The following is a 19,964-nucleotide window of genomic DNA, read 5'->3' as shown; positions in this document are numbered from 1 at the left end:
GGTACAACATCTACCATGTAGATGATTGAAGCTACAATTCATCCATGGTGGAAGAACTTTTATTGACATGTTGGCCTTTGCAGTAGAAGAAATAAAAACTTTGGGATCTCAAAGCAGTAAGAGATAGAAAATAAAGTAGGGCACTTTCCTTAGCTAGGTTGTGGGCAGCTAGTAGTATATCACTGCCCTAATGTATGCACAGCATCGATGTGGCCCATGTGCTTGTCTCTGGGAGAGTGAGGCAGAGGATGCAAATTTTAAGCTGATCTATGCTTAGAATTTCCAGTTTGGGGGTAGAGTCCCACATGGATATGCCCAGCTCAGTGTCTTGTGTTATTAAGAGTTTGGAGATTCCCAACAGTTTGCAGGGAAGGTGTCCATTGAGAAATATTTGTTGGATGAACTAGGCGAGACACTGCATGGGCCTCATAAAAGGGATGTATGTGGATACACAAGTATGTATTATGATAGAAAGGAAGACAGTGGACTACCGGAACTGGGTGTACTAGTGTTTGAGTCTCATTGGATAAAAAGAAATGTCAAAGACAGCTTTAACTTTGTATGGAGCAGATGTTCAATTGAGATAAAAACCAGTTGCTGAGCTGGTTTCTCTTTTAATACCACTACCATCAAAGTTGATATCGTGGAGTCATTTTAACATTATGAGATGCATGCTCATAATTGATAGTGAGATTTTTGGAAAGTTTGGAGTGGAAAAATTTAGGAATTCCTGTTGGAAATCAACCCTAGATAATGGACCATAGGTAGCAATGGCATTTTTGTATGAGCTAGATCTCCACACTGGGAGGAAAGACCCTGCACAACTCTGTGAGGAATCTTAAAAGACTGGTGGGAAAATCCTTTGGACTGTGATCTGTAGTTTGACAGTATTGATAGATGTGTGACTTTTTTTGCAGTTCAGTATATGAGGAAAATTGATATGCGACATTTTCCAAGTAGCCAACCTCTGCGTCCATTCCTTCTATCCTTTCAGTACAGGTACACTCAGACTATTCAAATATAGTTGAGGCTGAATAACCAAGTGCTGAGTCTCAGCACAGACACCTGGCATGTTTCTGAAGCACTATGTTTATCATGTGATGTAGACTGACCATTCTATATGACATAAGTATCTTAGGGTAATTGTGAAATCCCTTTAGAGTGAAAGTTCTTGCAGCCAAAAAGGGCCTGAAATTCTCCTAGTCTGTGTAGGAACTTTATCTTTAGGAAGCTGCTCCCTCACTAGTAGACTATTCACAGGTCAAGGACAGCAACAACCAGAAAGACAGAAGACAGCATATTCTGTCACTTCATGCTCTTGTAAATGTGGGTCTGAATGTAAGGTGAGCATGTGCCTGGAGTGTGACATTGCTTTGTAGAGAGTGGGAGCTCAGGGAGGACATGATCAGAGGAGCAGCTTCAACTGGTCACATACCAGCTCCTTCCTAAACAGGAATCTGTGCCATACCTTAGTAGTGTTGGTTGTTTGCTGTTTTGAGTGCTTTTTTTTGTTTTTAGTATGTAAAAGTAATAACCTACCTCAGAAAATAATTCATGGTTCATTCACAGCAGTGTCCATCCTTGGCATAACTGTTTTCTCTCCTGTTGATTAGTCCAGGACAGGTTGACAGAGTGGGACCAGACTATGGTTAGAAATAACCTCACAATGGGTTTTGCTGCTTTTCAGGATATTCAGAAATGGGAAGCTGATTCTGATTCTTGCTAAATGTGAGGTTTAGATAATAGAAGAAAAGTGCTTTTCTGTTCTGTTACTGTTGAATCTTCCCTTGTCAGAATACAGTTAATGCAGAAGCAGGATGACAGAGGCCAGCTGACAAACATAGTTTTCAGAATGCTGAATAGACTAAGATTTGGAGCCGGATGGAAGGGGCTAAAAGCAGTAGTACTTTGATGTCAGACAAAGACCTTTTCTGGTCTATTCCTTTCCTGGGACTCCCTATTCACAGCTACCATCAATATTCATAACATCTGGCTCATTTGATCTAGAAAAAATGTTGAAAATCTATTTCTCCTCCCATCTTGGGTGCCCCTCCAATCTCCTATCCACACTATTAGTGATCCTACTGAATGAAGATTTTGATTCTATACTGGTGTCCTTGTCAATACACACACCTTAGTCTCTACAATTTCAGGTGAATAGTCAGCTAATACTTTTGGCTAGAAATGATGAGAAAGAGATGAGTTAATATGTTATTTTCTGGGCTCAGCCTTTTCAGTTTATAAGTATTCCTTTTCCGTTTATAAGTATTCCTTTTCCATTTCTTTAACTCGAGGGAAAGTTGTTTTATTCATGTTGGCTTTGCATTGTAGGAGAAAGCAAAACTAACTAGATAATATTATTGGAGGTATGTACAAGTTAACTTTTCAATTAAAGCTTTGTTCAAGAAAAGATTTTGTTTGTTTTTCAAAAAATTTTACTAAATAAAAAATATTACTATTTTTAGGTGTAACAGTAGTGTTGTAGTTATGTTTTTAAAAAAGAGCCCTTATCTTTTAAAGGTAGCTACAGAAATGTTTATATAGGGCAATAATATGTGTAGTTTTTGCTTCCTAATCATAGGGGAGGAGTGAAGTGGGTAGAGTATAGATGAAATAAGATAGCTAGAGTTGATAATGGATGAAATATGTACATAGGGACTCACTATATTATGTCTCTTTTTGTATGTATTTGAATATTTCTATTTCAAATGAGAAGTTAAGAAAAAACTACATAAAAATAGAATGGAAAGTTAAGAAAAACAAATTGTATAAAACACATGTAATAGTGATAAAAATGCATATGCTAAAAATGATTAATATCCACCCTATATGGAATGTTATACATATGAAGTGGTTGAGAGTGTGGAGTGATTGGGCATGATGGCTTAGGCCTGTAATCTCAGCCACTGGGGAGGCAGAAGTAGGAGAATTATGGTCTGAGGCTGGCCCTGGCAAAATCATGAGACTCCATCTAAAAATCAAACAATCAAACGAAAGCAAAAGGACCTAAGGCATGACTCAAGTAGTAGAGAACATGGCAAGGCTGTGAGTTCAATCCCTGGTACCTTTAAAAAAAAAAAGTATGGAGTGCATTGGCTAGATTTAAATCTCAGTTCTACCACTTATTCACAGTATACCTGGAGCAGTTATATATAATGCTTTCTACCACAACCTCCTCGTTTGCCTATTGAGGGTAAGACTAGTACATACTTTGTACGGCTGTTATGAAAGTTGTATTATTTAATGTAAGTAAAGCACAATACATGTTAGCATCTTGTTTATGCTTTTGGTTTTTGTTTGTTTTTTGGTTTTGGTGGTACTGAGGTTTGGACTCAGGGCCTCACACTTTCTAGGTAAGCACCTAAGACTGGAGCCATGACCTAGCCCAGATGTTGGTTATCAGTGTTGTTATTTGAAGAATTTGTACAAATAAACCAGGAAAAGACAAATAACCTCACAGAAAAATAGAGGAAATCCCAGGAAGAAGCACTTCACATGAAAGGGAATCCAAATGCCTTGTACACATAAGAAGTCTCTTGCTACTGATCAAACCCATAAACAAACAAACAAACAAAAAACTGGAAAATACCCAGTGTAAGAGGATATAGAATAATGAGAAAACCTCTTCTTAGCCTGTGGGTGGGAGTATAAATTGATACTAATTTGGAGAGGAGGTTGACAATATTTACTAGAACTGAAAAATGCCCACATCCTGTGACCTAAACTTTCTGTTCTAGTTATGTTCCCTTATGAGATCTTCAAGACTCTGAATTTGAATACTGAAAGAGGTACCCACTGGCCTTTCACCCTCATACTGGTAACAAACACCTTCTTTCTCTGTATTCCCCATGAACTCACTGCCAGTAGATCCCGCTAACTAGGCCTTTGTAATGAGTCATTGCATTGGGCGCCAATTTGCCTCTTGAATGGACATTTTCAAGATCTGATTCCTTTTCTGAATGAGGCCAGCTAGAAATGCCAAGCCATGAGAATCAAATGTCTCCTTGCTCAGAACATCTCACCTTCTGGGAGTTATATAAATTTATAAAGGCCAACTCCTTAGTATGGTATTCCACTTACTCCTTAATCTCTCTAATCTTCTGTCATTTCCCAACTTGAGCTTTCCCATTACAGCTAGTCAACTCATTAACTATCTACTTTTTTTTTAAAGTCAGGTAGCCAGGTTGGCCTTGATCTCAAAATCCTCCTGCCTCTGCCTCTTGAGTGCTGGGATTACAGATGTAAACCACCAAACCCAGCCCATCTACAATTCCTTTTTCAACTTCTCTCAATTTCCAGTCTGTTTTTATCTACTTTATACCTGAAATTCTTTTTGTCTATAATATCCTTCAAGGATAAGTTTAAATCATACTCGTTTAAGAAATATTTTTGAGGAACTGGGGACATGACAAGTGGTAGAACACCTGCCTACTGAGAACAAGGCCCTGATTTGAAGCCTCGGTACTACCACCTGTCACATAAGACTAAATATAAAGTGAACTTTTCCCCTCCAGGCTTTAGGCTTCAGAAAGTAGAGTTTATCAGTGTCGGACTTTTTATGAGGTTTTACTATTGGACTTCCACTGAAGTTATAGTCATTTCGTGGAAAAAGATGAATTAGTCTGTGTCACTATTTGCTAGTTCCATCAGTATCAATTTTTGTAGAGATCAACTGACAGTTGGTTAAAAAAGAGAGACTAAAAAGCCAAGAAAATTTTAGTTTTTGTTCATGGGAATATGACCTACTAGTTTGAAATGTTCAATGTAGTTATATACAAATCTTAACATTAAAAACTTACTCATATCACTTAACAAAATACACAGAGCTAGTGGTCACAATATGAAGATTATAGATACCAAGAGAATGAATGAGTTTTATATACCAGATTCTTGTAGTTGGAAATGAAATTTCCAGAGATAGTATGGGCTCAGAAAAATACTACTGTATCACAAAAATCTTAAAATAGTATGAGGCCCTGAGTTCAAACCCTAGTACTGCCCTGAAGAAAAACTTGTAAAGAAGTCTAGATGCTATTTCTAGAATATTCACTCTTAGAATAGCTTGACTGATGAAAAAGACATTGATGTCTAAGATGCATGTGATTTTTGAGCAGTATTATCAGGAAAGGTGTTAATAGTAAATTAATGAATTAATGAATTCATAAAAGATATACTACTTAATTTTAACTATGTGTATAGATGTAAGTTAATTTCTAAAACATTCAAGAAGACTACTAAACTTCCTTTATTCCTCTTTTACTTCCACTTATCTGTTGTCATTTGGAAAAATATTTGCAATAGCTTTATTTTTGTCTCAACTAAGTTCTTGTAAGGCAAACATGTCTTGTTTTTTGCATATTTGTTTTCCTCTTTTATCACTTGGTGAACTTATACTTACTAAAACTCTGTATAGATGCTGTCATCTCTGAGAATTCCCTTGGCATTGGTAGTTGGGGTTAGCTGCTTACCTCTGTTACAATATCACTCTCTGTATAAATTGTCTCCCTGACTAAATTTCTTGAGCTTGAGGCCTAATGCTATGTTTTGAGATGTCAGTAACTTCAACACAGCTCTTGAACATAGAGGTTGCTTAGAAAATGAAAATAGAGTATGCACATATGAATAAACAAATAAAAAAAAACCTTTAATGTAACTCTTAAAAAAAAAAAAGAAAGTGAAAATAGAAAGAATCAACAGTGTGTGACTTCTTTATTCTCCATGGTGTCTGGCATAGGCATAGTTTCTGGTATGGTTCTGAGGTGGTCCTTTTCTTCAGGTGGCTTCCTGCTTAAAACCCAAATGAGGGAGCAAGTTCCCTGAAACTGAATCTGAATCTCTGCATTTTGGGGATTAAGGTAAATGCTTCTGCCGAGTCCAGGGGACGGCACTGTGCACACATCACATGCGAGTATTACAAGGAGATGGACAGAAGCCAGTGTTAATCATAGAGATGGGTTGTGATGGTAATCCCATTTTTCACATTCAGTTTACAGTCTAGGAAGGACTCTAATCCAAATGGTATTTTTCCTTTCCTGGAGGGAGCCAAACATTTCCCCATCTCAATACAGCTGTGTTGGAAATCTGAAGCAAAGCTATTCATTGAAGCAGTTTCAGTGCAATGTGACTGGCAGGCTTCTAGAAACTGTCATCAGAGAGATTGCTATGGCTGTACCAGATATATAAGATTAATTGAATAACCAGATTTTCATTTTTGGTAAAGAACCAAATATTCAGATCTCATTTTCTTATTCCTTTTTATTTCACCAAATCTATTTCATATTTCTCTGTGTTTTGCCTTCTTAATATGTTCATGAAGCAGTTGCAGTGAAAGTGCTAGAATTTATTAATGTTGAGTAACATTTAGCCATTAAAATAGGCAGCTAGGGTAGAATGCCTGCCTAGCAAGCTCTGGGCCCTAAGTTCAAACCCCAGTACCACCAAAAACTAACAGATAAGCAAGCAAATAAACAAATAAGGCAGCTAGAAATGTTGTTAAGGGAACTGGAATAGGATTGATACAAGGGAGGGGGCTGTTTATACCAGGCTTACAGGATAATGGCTCGTCTTTGTAGCTGCACTCCCTTCCCCACCTGATGTTGATTGAGTTTTATGGAATTGATCACACTTGCAATTGATTAGTTGATGTAGAAATTAATTAATTTACAAAATGAAATTTAACTGCCAAGTTATTGAGTGTTTGCATCAACTATTTTGTTGTCTTAGAGTATATATGTGAAACAATAATAATCTGAAAGTTTTCAGATAAACATGGAGTCAGGGCAGAGAGGTGGTGAGTGAAGGATAACTTTGTAGAATAATATTATCTGGCATTATCAAAGTGCAGTAGCCTGATTTCTCACGTACAAATATACCTGCTGGTTAGGGGATACCATTTTACCTTCACAAGAATGTAGGCGGTACTTCCTGGGTTCCCTTTTCTAGACTCCATTCAAGTTGCCCATACTCTTTTATTCTTACAGTCTGCCTTCAGACATCTTAGCAACATTGAGTTGCTAAGTTTCTTTTATCCTCAATAAAGTATTAAAGTTTCTGGCCCTATATTTCCTAATTTTTAGATGTACCACTCTGAGTTGCATCCAAATAAACACATTGTAATTTTAAAATGCATTTAATATATGTAACCTACCAAACATCATAGTTTAACCTAGCCTACCTTAATCTGCTCAGAAAATTTGCTTGCCTACAGTTGAGCAAAATCCTCGGCTATACTACCAAAGTATTTAGTAACATTTATAATTTATTGGATACTGTACTAAGAGTGAAACCCAGAATAGTTGTGTGGGTGCACTTTTGCACCAATGTAAAATTGAAAAATCTAAGTTGAACCATCATAAAAGTCAACTGGAGATCTCTTGAATCTTCTGTTGTTGTGTAATGTTATTTGTTATAAATTGAGTTTACAAATTTGGTATTCAGACACTTGGAGGTGTCTAAGTACCTGATTGCCTCCCTGTACTGACAACCAGTGGCTGCTACTTTCCCAGTACTCACCTGATAGAGACAGTTAAGAGTTAAGAGACAAGACACTTGAACCCCAAATTAGGAAGGGTATGCTGTTTTAATATTATGGGAAGGAAATACCTGTTTTCTATGTACTGCTTACACCATCTTACTCAGTCTGTTTAAGGAGCCTGTGTAAAATATGGGGAAAATGGAGTGCCAAGAGGCTTAAGTGATTCGTCTGAGGTCTTACTCTTCTTAAATGCTTACAAAGGATTGTATCAGATATGCTCTTGTTAATCATGATTATTTTATAGTTTTATTATAAAAGTAGAGTATGCTCACTATAAAGTCTGAAAAAAGGAAAACTGGCAAGAATATAAAGTTATTCATAGTTTTTCTCTAGGGGAGACGCTGTTACTAGTATCAGCCTGAACTTGTTTGACTTTATTTACACTGCTGCGAATTTGCTATTTGCTGTCCAAACAAACAAACAAACAAACAAACAAAAAAAAACCCCAGAACTGACTCTGGATTCTGGATAGGCTTTATCTCCAAATATTTTGTTTGCTTTTTGTTGTTGTTTACTATTTCACTTATAAACCAAATGATTATTAATTAACACGTTAAGTTCCTACTATGTGACCAGCTCCACACTAGGCGAATGGGCAATATTCAGAAGGACTATGATCAGAACCTCAGAGTTGGAGGTTATTTCTAGGATCCCAACTGCTGCTGAATGCATCCAGTGGCACTCAGCAGCCTACAGACTCTGCCTCTAGAGGCTTCCTCATAGAGGCTGCTATTTAGTTTTAGATAGTTGTGACTGTTAAGATGTAGTGCCAGTCCTTCAGGAAACCTACAGTCTTGGGTAGATAAAATTAAATACGTATAGTAATAGCCAGCAATCCAAAATAGCATTTTATTAAGTGATGATACAGACTGTCAGTACTGTGGGAGTTAGAAAATTAAGAATTGAAGGAAGGAGTGGCCGGCGCTCATACGGCGTGGGAAGACGCGGACCAGGTGAGCTTCGCGGTACCGCGGTTCCCCCACAGACAAGCCTGGGCCAGAGCAGCATAGCCCCCTGGACAGACTGACCTCCACCCGGGAAAAAAAGAGAAACAGAGTACTAAGCAATAAGAACAGTTAAGACACGCTGGAAAGAGGGTGGGGCGCCCTGAGCGCTGAAGATTGGGGGAAGGGAAGCCTTCCCGGGACTGTAAAGAAACGAGCCGGGCGGGCCGGAGAGCCTCTGGCGGGAGCGGGGCGCGCCCAGCAACCAGGAGCGGGGACGCTTGTGAGAGGAGGGAAGACCCACTTCCCACGTGAACTGTAAATAAACACGCAGGCCTGACAATGCGGGGCAGTGTCACCTTTCCCAGTGCTTGGAAAGGAGAAAGCCTGTAGCAGAGGCCCCCCTCCCCCGCACAGGAGAACTCTGAGCAAACAAAGCCTGTGGGACCAGGTGAGTGCTAGCTCACCCCAGAGATCTGCATAAATAACGCCGCCAGCTACAGGCTGAGAGCAGCAGGCAGGCAAGACACAGTTGCAGATACCACTCTCAGAACTGTCTCCAGACGGCTTTTTTTCTTTTTCTCCCTACCTTTGATGAGAGAAAACCGAATTACACCTGCAAGCCGAAAAACTTACTGAAACTGTATTGCATTTGAACTGGGGACACTTGGTGGGGTTTTTTTTTTTTTTTCTTCTGTGTGTGTGTGAGTGTAGTTTTGTTCTACTTTATGCATCCCCTTTGATGAGACAACTACAGAACAACATCTGAGGCACCAACTCCAGGACTGGAGATTGAGACGGACATCCAAATTATTAAGACTGAAATTGCATTGCATATAAACTTGGAAGTTTTTTTATTTTTTTTTTTAATTTTCTATTTTCCATTTTATTTTAATTCATTTTTATAAATAGATATTACTTTCATATACTTATTTTTTATTTTTTTATCTTTGATTTTCAATCCTCTCTCTGTCTCTCTATTGTCTGTTCAGCTTACTGTCGATTAGTACACTAACACTCCCTGTTTATACCTTTGAAACTCTCTTGTCTGATACCTTGTTCTGCTTTCTCCCTCTTGTCTGTATATTTGTTTTCCCCTTTTCTTTAACTTCTTGCTTTCCATCTCAGCTCACTCTTCCATTCTCAATATTACCATTGTTATTATTACAAGCTAGAAAATACTTAATTACACACAGTACAGGGACAGTAACAACACCAAGGACAATGACGGGAAGACAGAAAAAACAAGGAAACCAGTTTCCCCACAGCAAAAAATTAGTACAGGAACCAGAGGGGAATGAAGAGAACAGAAACTCAGATCCAGACTCCAACAAAATGAAGATAAACTATGCCAAAGGACCCAATGAAGCCCACAAGAATAATTTAAAAGAAGACATACTACAAGTACTCAATGAGAATTTTATAGAGATGATACTGGATAGGGTCAACCAAAATGTACAGGAGACACTCAAGAAATTCCAAGACAATAAAAATAGAGAATTTGAAAAAGCAAAAGAAGAAATAAAGGAAACCATAGAAGCACTGTATAAACACCAAAGTGAAAGAGAGAACACAATGAATAAATGGATAAATGAACTCAGGACAAAAATAGACAACAATAAAGAAGAAAACAGCCAGGATATGGAAAACCTCAGAAAAAAGAACGAAACAGAACTGCAAAACAAAACGGAAGGCCAATCCAGCAGAATAGAACAAACAGAAGACAGAATCTCAGAACTTGAAGATGAAATGGTAATTAAAGGAAAAACTGAAGAACTATTAATTAAACAACTCAAGACCTGTGAAAAGAAAATGCAAGAACTCACTGACTCCATCAAAAGACCAAACTTGAGAATCATGGGCATCGAAGAAGGAGAAGAGGTGCAAGCGAAGGGAATGCGTAATATATTCAACAAAATAATAACGGAAAATTTCCCAAATCTAGAGAAAGATATTCCCATACAAATGCAAGAGGCCTCCAGGACACCAAACAGACCAGATCAAAATAGAACTACTCCACGACATATCATCATTAAAACAACAAGTTCAGAAACTAAGGAAAGAATATTGAAGGCTGTAAGAAAGAAAAAACAAGTAACATACAAAGGTAAACCCATCAAAATAACAGCAGACTTCTCAACTGAAACATTAAAAGCAAGAAGAGCATGGGGTGAGATCTTCCGGGCACTGAATGAAAATAACTTCAACCCCAGGATACTCTACCCAGCAAAGCTATCATTCAAAATAGATGGAGCAATAAAAGTCTTCCATGATAAGCAGAAACTAAAACAATATGTGACCACAAAGCCACCATTACAAAAGATTCTGCAAGGGATCCTGCACACAGAAAGTGACACCCAACTTAACCATGAAAAGGCAGGCAGCACCAAACCACAGGAAAAGAAAAAGCAAGACAGTAGAGAGTAACATCAAGTTAGGTACACACAATCAAACCTTCAAACAACTAAGATAACTAAATGGCAGGAATCACCACATACCTATCAGTACTAACACTTAATGTTAATGGACTTAATTCACCCATCAAAAGACACCGTTTGACAAAATGGATTAAAAAAGAAGATCCAACAATTTGTTGCTTACAGGAGACTCATCTCACCGACAGAAATAAGCATATGCTTAGGATGAAAGGCTGGAAGAAGATTTACCAAGCCAATGGCCCCCGAAAACAAGCAGGAGTAGCAATACTTATCTCTGACAAAGTAGACTTCAAACCTACATTGATCAAATGAGATAAAGAAGGACATTCCATACTAATAAAAGGGGAAATAGACCAAAAGGAAATAATAATCATCAATCTGTACGCACCCAATGTCAACACACCCAATTTCATCAAACATACCCTGAAAGACCTAAAAGCATATATAAACGCCAACACAGTGGTTGTGGGAGACTTTAACACTCCATTATCATCAATAGATAGGTCATCCAAACAAAAACTCAATAAAGAAATCCAAGATCTAAAATATGCAATAGATCAAGTGGACCTAGTAGATGTCTACAGAACATTTCATCCAACCTCTACACAATATACATTCTTCTCAGCAGCCCATGGAACCTTCTCCAAAATAGATCATATCCTAGGGCACAAAGCAAGCCTCAGCAAATATAAGAAAATAGAAATAATACCATGCATACTATCTGACCACAATGCAGTAAAAGTAGAACTCAACAACAAAAGTAAAGACAAAAAACATGCAAACAGCTGGAAACTAAATAACTCATTACTTAATGAAGAATGGATCATCGATGCAATAAAAGAGGAAATTAAAAAGTTCCTAGAAGTCAATGAAAATGAAAACACAACCTACCGGAACCTATGGGACACAGCTAAGGCAGTCTTGAGAGGAAAGTTTATAGCCATGAGTGCATATATTAAAAAGATTGAAAGATCCCAAATCAATGACCTAATGATACATCTCAAACTCCTAGAAAAACAAGAACAAGCAAATCCCAAAACAAATAGAAGGAGAGAAATAATAAAAATAAGAGCTGAAATCAACGAAATAGAAACCAAAAAAACCATACAAAGAATTAATGAAACAAAAAGTTGGTTCTTTGAAAAAATAAACAAGATCGATAGACCCCTGGCAAACCTGACTAAAATGAGGAGAGAAAAAACCCAAATTAGTAGAATCAGGAATGCAAAAGGGGAGATAACAACAAACACCATGGAAGTCCAGGAAATCATCAGAGACTACTTTGAGAACCTATATTCAAATAAATTTGAAAATCTTAAAGAAATGGACAGATTTCTAGATACATATGATCATCCAAAACTGAACCAAGAGGAAATTAATCACCTGAATAGACCTATAACACAAAATGAAATTGAAGCAGCAATCAAGAGTCTCCCCAAAAAGAAAAGTCCAGGACCTGATGGATTCTCTGCTGAATTCTATCAGACCTTTAAAGAAGAACTGATACCAACCCTCCTTAAACTGTTCCATGAAATAGAAAGGGAAGGAAAACTGCCAAACACATTTTATGAAGCCAGTATTACACTTATCCCAAAACCAGGCAAAGACACCTCCAAAAAGGAGAACTATAGGCCAATCTCCTTAATGAACATTGATGCAAAAATCCTCAACAAAATAATGGCAAATCGAATTCAGCAACACATCAAAAAGATTATTCACCACGACCAGGTAGGCTTCATCCCAGGGATGCAGGGGTGGTTCAACATACGAAAATCAATAAACGTAATAAACCACATTAACAGAAGCAAAGACAAAAACCACTTGATCATCTCAATAGATGTAGAAAAAGCCTTTGATAAGATCCAACATCATTTCATGATAAAAGCTCTAAGAAAACTAGGAATAGAAGGAAAGTTCCTCAACATTATAAAAGCTATATATGACAAACCTACAGCCAGCATTATACTTAACGGAGAAAAATTAAAACCATTCCCTCTAAAATCAGGAACCAGACAAGGATGCCCACTATCTCCACTCCTATTCAACATAGTACTGGAATTCCTAGCCAGAGCAATTAGGCAAGAAGAAGGAATAAAAGGAATACAAATAGGTAAAGAAACTGTCAAAATATCCCTATTTGCAGGCGACATGATCCTATACCTTAAAGACCCAAAAAACTCTACTCAGAAGCTTCTAGACATCATTAATAGCTATAGCAAGGTAGCAGGATATAAAATCAACATAGAAAAATCATTGGCATTTCTATACACTAACAATGAGCAAACGGAAAAAGAATGTATGAAAACAATTCCATTTACAATAGCCTCAAAAAAAATCAAATACCTAGGTGTAAACCTAACAAAAGATGTGAAAGACCTCTACAAGGAAAACTATACACTTCTGAAGAAAGAGATTGAGGAAGACTATAGAAAGTGGAGAGATCTCCCATGCTCATGGATTGGTAGAATCAACATAGTAAAAATGTCGATACTCCCCAAAGTAATCTACATGTTTAATGCAATTCCCATCAAAATTCCAATGACATTCATTAAGGAGATTGAAAAATCTACTGTGAAATTTATATGGAAACACAAGAGGCCACGAATAGCCAAGGCAATACTCAGTCAAAAGAACAATGCAGGAGGTATCACAATACCTGACTTCAAACTATATTACAAAGCAATAACAATAAAAACAGCATGGTACTGGCACAAAAACAGACATGAAGACCAGTGGAACAGAATAGAGGATCCAGATATGAAGCCACACAACTATGAGCAACTTATCTTTGACAAAGGAGCTAAAAATATACGATGGAAAAATAGCAGCCTCTTCAACAAAAACTGCTGGGAAAACTGGTTAGCAGTCTGCAAAAAACTGAAACTAGATCCATGTATATCACCCTATACCAAGATTAACTCAAAATGGATCAAGGATCTTAATATCAGACCCCAAACTCTTAAGTTGATACAAGAAAGAGTAGGAAATACTCTGGAGTTAGTAGGTATAGGTAAGAACTTTCTCAATGAAACCCCAGCAGCACAGCAACTAAGAGATAGCATAGATAAATGGGACCTCATAAAACTAAAAAGCTTCTGTTCATCAAAAGAAATGGTCTCTAAACTGAAGAGAACACCCACAGAGTGGGAGAAAATATTTGCCAATTATACATCAGACAAAGGACTGATAACCAGAATATACAGGGAACTTAAAAAACTAAATTCTCCCAAAACTAATGAACCAATAAAGAAATGGGCATGTGAACTAAACAGAACTTTCTCAAAAGAAGAAATTCAAATGGCCAGAAAACACATGAAAAAATGCTCACCATCTCTAGCAATAAAGGAAATGCAAATTAAAACCACACTAAGATTCCACCTCACCCCTGTTAGAATAGCCATCATCAGCAACACCACCAACAACAGGTGTTGGCGAGGATGCGGGGAAAAAGGAACCCTCTTACACTGTTGGTGGGAATGTAGACTAGTACAACCACTCTGGAAAAAAACTTGGAGGCTACTTAAAAAGCTGGACATCGATCTACCATTTGATCCAGCAATACCACTCTTGGGGATATACCCAAAAGACTGTTACTCCAGAGGCACCTGCACATCCATGTTTATTGCGGCACTATTCACAATAGCCAAGTTATGGAAACAGCCAAGATGTCCCAGCACTGACGAATGGATTAAGAAAATGTGGTATCTATACACAATGGAATTTTATGCAGCCATGAAGAAGAACGAAATGTTATCATTCGCTGGTAAATGGATGGAATTGGAGAACATCATTCTGAGTGAGGTTAGCCAGGCCCAAAAGACCAAAAATCGTATGTTCTCCCTCATATGTGGACATTAGATCAAGGGCAAACACAACAAGGGGATTGGACTATGAGCACATGATAAAAGCGAGAGCACACAAGGGAGGGGTGAGGATAGGTAAGACACCTAAAAAACTAGCTAGCATTTGTTGCCCTTAACGCAGAGAAACTAAAGCAAATACCTTAAAAGCAACTGAGGCCAATAGGAAAAGGGGACCAGGTACTAGAGAAAAGGTTAGATCAAAAAGAATTAACCTAGAAGGTAACACACACTCACAGGAAATCAATGTGAGTCAATGCCCTGTATAGCTATCCTTATCTCAACCAGCAAAACCCCTTGTTCCTTCCTATTATTGCTTATACTCTCTCTACAACAAAATTAGAGATAAGGGCAAAATAGTTTCTGCTGGGTATTGAGGGGGGGAGCGGGAGGGGGTGGAGTGGGTGGTAAGGGAGGGGGTGGGGGCAGGGGGGAAAAAAAAAAGAATTGAAGGAAGACCATCATCCATGCAAGGAAGGATGGAAACTGTTTCTTTAGCATAACCCTGAATTTGGGCTAGACACTTTTATGTGTAATCTTAATTATCACAGGACTCCTGAAAAGAGGGTAGCTATTACTCCCATTATATAGATGTGATAACTGAGAGAGTGCAGCAGTACAGGTTGGGATTCAAATCCAGGTTTGTGTGGAATCAAAAGGATGTGTTTTTCTTATTCTACACTGCCATCTCTCTAAAATAGATCTTGTGTTGTATTTTGAAGATTTCTCCAAACAGCTTTTTTTCTTATTATAAGTATGTATGTGAAACAGAAAATTAGGAAAATATAAAAACAACCCTAATGTTACCACTCAGAGATAACTAATGATTATTAGTTTGGTGTGTTTCTAAGTTTGTATCTGCACTCATGTGTGCATCTATATCACGTACATAATATGCACACACACATATATGTGACTATATAGCTTAAATATGTTCATATATCTTTCATATAAAATTGGGATTACTATATATACTATTTTGTTTCTCTTCATTAAAATATATCTTTTTAAGTGCTACCAAGAATTCTGTCCTATGCATGTGCCATTTGTAACCAGTAATCCCTCATTAGTTTAAGCTTTTAGAATTTTTTGCTGTATCATGCTTGCTTATGTTCTGTAAACATTCTTATATTTTGTACATATATCTGATGATTTCCTAACAAGTTGTATATCTCTTTTAAGACTTGATTCAAAATTAACATACAGAGAAGTTAGAATAGTTATACTCTCACTAGTTATGCTATTTACACTCTTTCTAGTGTACTCTAACTATGGGACTATCCAATTTTAGATATTCTCTGCAATCCTCATTAGTATCGTTATAAACCAACCAACCTTTCCTAGTTTGATAGGTGAGAAATAACCTCTCATGGCTTTAATTTGCATTACTTTGACTGTTAAAGAGGGTGAGTATATGTTGGAGTTGTCATCAACAGTGCTGCCAGCCATAGAGCTTCCTTTTCCTCCAGGAGCCATAATATGGAAAAGAGAAAGTTTAAAAGGCTCCATCTTATTTATACTAAGTTACTCCATGTCCTATGTATTGGCAGATCTCTGACATCTACATTAGTGGGGAATCAGGGGACATGTCAGCCAAGGAGAAACTACTCCTATGGACTCAGAAGGTGACAGCTGGTTACACAGGAATCAAATGCACCAACTTTTCTTCCTGCTGGAGCGATGGGAAGATGTTCAATGCACTGATTCACCGATATAGGTAAGTACAGTGGAGTATCAGTGCTCTTGGAAGGGCATCTCATCTCCTGTTTATAATTAGTTATAATGCTTTCTTCCCCCTCGATAAATTAAAGCTCTGATTCACCAATTCATTTGAGAAGGAATCTTTATCAAGTTCCTATTGTGCTAGGCACTGGGCACAGATAACAGTGAACAAACTAGAAAAAGTTGTTTTCATAGAGCTTACCTTTCAGTAGGGAGAATAAAAAACAAGCAAATATATGCTGTCATAGTGGCAAGTACAGTGAAGAGTAAGGAGTGACAGTGCTTTGTGGTAATTTGAATAAGAGTAGTCAGAGATGGCCTCTTTGAGGGTGTCAGGAATAAGCCACACAGGCTCTGGGGTAAGAGTATTTGCTTAGAGGAAAGAATATGTGTGAAGGGCTTGAAGAGGGGCTTGATCAGAGTGGGGAGGAACAGCAGGGGACTTGGTATCATGTGAGTGAGGAAGAAAGGAATTTTTAACAACAACAGTGATGTTTCATGTGCCTCGGTGAACTTTTTACAGGCCTGATCTGGTAGATATGGAGAGGGTGCAAATTCAAAGTAACCGAGAGAATCTGGAACAGGCTTTTGAAGTGGCAGAAAGACTGGGAGTCACCCGGTTGCTGGATGCAGAAGGTGAGAACTTACTGAATTTGAGTACATTTGACAGATATTCATTGTTCCTTCTGGCAGGTTCCTCTGTTCTGACTAAGACATTTCTTATCCTTTCCCTCAGATGTGGATGTGCCATCTCCAGATGAAAAGTCTGTAATCACTTATGTGTCTTCAATTTATGATGCCTTCCCTAAAGTACCAGAGGGTGGAGAAGGGATCAGTGCTACGGTAAAAGAACATTTTTCTTAAAATACTTCTGACTTCAGTTTGTTGGGGTGGAATACATTGATTGGACAGTTTCTCTTAAGTTCTCATTGTATACAGAACACTTACATACAGCCACCTGAATCTATATATGTTTATCACAATGGACACTGTCCTTGGAAATACGCCTAGATAGTGCTAATTTTGTACCATCTAGAACAGATCTTTTGATGTTAAACACTAGCAAAAAATGTCTTTCTCATCCTCAATTCAAGATGAGGCAGTATTTTCTCAGCTACCGATATCAGCTTGGTTAGGTATTTCATGGATCTTTTCTGAATAGTTTTAGTGGCTTGATTTGTAGCCTTTCTAGATATCAGGATACTGAATGCCAGCCTGAGAGTCCTTGAAGCGCTTTGAAACTGGGACTGTGAGCATTAAACTGAACATCTGTCTAGGCATTTAGGGGGAAAGGAACTTACATGGTTGGGATGGCTTTAGCTGCTTGCTCCTGTGCTTGTTCTGCAAATTGCAAATCAGGAATGTGATATTTACCTTCTGGCAATAGGAAGTGGACTCCAGATGGCAAGAATACCAAAGCCGAGTGGACTCCCTTATTCCCTGGATCAAACAGCATACAATACTGATGTCAGATAAATCTTTCCCCCAGAACCCTGTTGAACTAAAGGTAAAGTTATGGAGTCAAGTTGTTTTTACCAGTTCATTTTAGGGAGTAAATCTCAGAGCTACCGTAGATGAATGTTGCTGGCTCTGGGTGAGGTGGTATGCAAAATTGGGTGCTATTACTTCCATTCATCATTTATTCACAAAATATTAATTTTGTAGGCACTTTATAACCAATATATACACTTCAAAGAAACAGAAATTCTGACCAAGGAGAGAGAAAAAGGAAGAATTGAGGAGTTATATAAATTATTAGAGGTAAGGAAACTTATACTTGGCTAAGACTTGGCATTTGCTGGTTTCCACTGTTGTTGCTTCCTGACTAGACAGATATCTGTGTCCTTTTCCCAACTTGCATTAATAGCAGTACTCGGTCTGGTCTTGAAGATTTGTGGTCAAGGAGCAGTTCTAGCCATCTGTATCTTTTAAAGGACTTACTGAAAAGTGGCATATGTTTATTCAGAAATCTTGAGTGTTGTGGATGAGTTTTCCTGCTTCTTAGAGCTTCTTAGAGGGAAGCTGAATTTTTCCCTAGGATGAAATCATCCACATTTTGATTCTTAGAGAACTTGAAGCTGTAGAGCTAGGCATTTAACCTTGCCAGAGTGGGGATCATTGAGAGGACAGGAAAATTTCTAGAAAGTATACAAGGAGTGGAAGGATTTAGAGCAAGTAGTCTCTACACATTAGAGGTGATTTTTTTTTTTTGTTGCTGTTCCTCTTAAGGTGAGACAATGTTAAATATTTGATTTTCTCATAATTAGGTACTGCTGATTGGGTAAAGAAAGAGGAAGTAAAGTACAAATAATAGTGAAAACAGGCCAGAGGGCATGGCTGTGGTTTTAGACTGAAAAGTATCTCTTTCAGGTGTGGATTGAGTTTGGTAGAATTAAGCTGCCTCAAGGCTATCACCCTAATGATGTGGAAGAAGAGTGGGGAAAACTCATCATTGAGATGTTAGAGCGAGAGAAGTCCCTGCGGCCAGCTGTAGAGAGGTGGGTCCAGAGCCTGAAGGTGATCTGACATTCATTACCAGGCTGCTTTGAGCCTTGCACTTACTATGATTTTTATCTTATTTTAGGCTGGAATTGCTGCTACAGATTGCAAACAAAATCCAAAATGGTGCTTTGAACTGTGAAGAAAAACTGACACTAGCTAAGAATACGCTGCAGGCTGTAAGTCTCTATTTTGTCCTACTTCTTATGTTACATGTTTTCTACTTTTCTCCCTCTGCTCTAAGGTCAAAGTTAATAGTTGAGGAATTCAGCTGTGTTACTTCCTTTTTCTTGGAAGTGCAGTGGGCCTTTTGACTCACTCCATCCTAGTGAGAGGAAGCAGTGAGGTTTTCCTGCTTTTATTTTCCTTTTCTGTCCAGGACGCTGCTCACCTGGAGTCAGGACAGCCAGTGCAATGCGAGTCCGACGTCGTCATGTACACTCAGGAGTGTGAACGTCTTCTCAGGCAGTTACAGGTGGACCTCCAGATTTTACGGGATGAGAATTACTACCAGCTAGAAGAGCTGGCCTTCAGGTAAGGAACAAGGTGTTCACATAGAGGACTTGCTTACTGTTTAGGCACATGGATCAAGAGTGAGTCAAGAGTCAGGCCCTGAATCTTATAACTTGTACCTGAGAAATAAATGTCTCAGGGGGATACTACTTGTGTGTACTTTGGGCAGGAAATTGCTCATGGTAGAAGACAACTTCCCCCTGTTGTAGGCTCCTCCCAGTAAGTGCCTGTATGATTCCCCCAACCATGCCCAAGCTTTATGGGATTTTGTAAACTCCCTACCTACTTAAGTGTGACTTACAGGGGTGCAATAGCATACTTGGTTGAACACTTGGTGATCTAATGCACTCATTTTGAGAAGAGAAAGCTGAGAATCACAGAGCAGATTAAGATTGTCTAAAATCACATGGTATTCCATTGTTTATTCTCTTAGACCATGCAGGAGTTACATAAA

The 19,964-nt window shown here is 38.2% G+C and overlaps 1 protein-coding gene across 33 annotated transcripts in view; it reads left to right on the top strand.

Moving 5' to 3' along the window:
* Macf1 (microtubule actin crosslinking factor 1) overlaps positions 1-19,964 on the top strand; it is a 358,063-nt gene that overhangs the window by 173,667 nt on the left and 164,432 nt on the right. For all 33 annotated transcript variants that reach the window (XM_074080499.1, XM_074080502.1, XM_074080517.1 and 30 more), the window contains 8 exons: positions 16,327-16,493; positions 17,022-17,134; positions 17,235-17,341; positions 17,886-18,005; positions 18,164-18,259; positions 18,869-18,996; positions 19,083-19,176; positions 19,377-19,531. In XM_074080499.1, coding sequence (XP_073936600.1) covers positions 16,327-16,493; positions 17,022-17,134; positions 17,235-17,341; positions 17,886-18,005; positions 18,164-18,259; positions 18,869-18,996; positions 19,083-19,176; positions 19,377-19,531 — 980 coding nt within the window. The remainder of the gene's footprint in view (positions 1-16,326; positions 16,494-17,021; positions 17,135-17,234; positions 17,342-17,885; positions 18,006-18,163; positions 18,260-18,868; positions 18,997-19,082; positions 19,177-19,376; positions 19,532-19,964) is intronic.

The sequence above is a fragment of the Castor canadensis genome, chromosome 7 (assembly GCF_047511655.1).
Source record: "Castor canadensis chromosome 7, mCasCan1.hap1v2, whole genome shotgun sequence".
In the NCBI taxonomy this organism is placed as follows: domain Eukaryota; kingdom Metazoa; phylum Chordata; class Mammalia; order Rodentia; family Castoridae; genus Castor; species Castor canadensis.
This window is presented reverse-complemented; position numbering and strand designations above follow the sequence as displayed.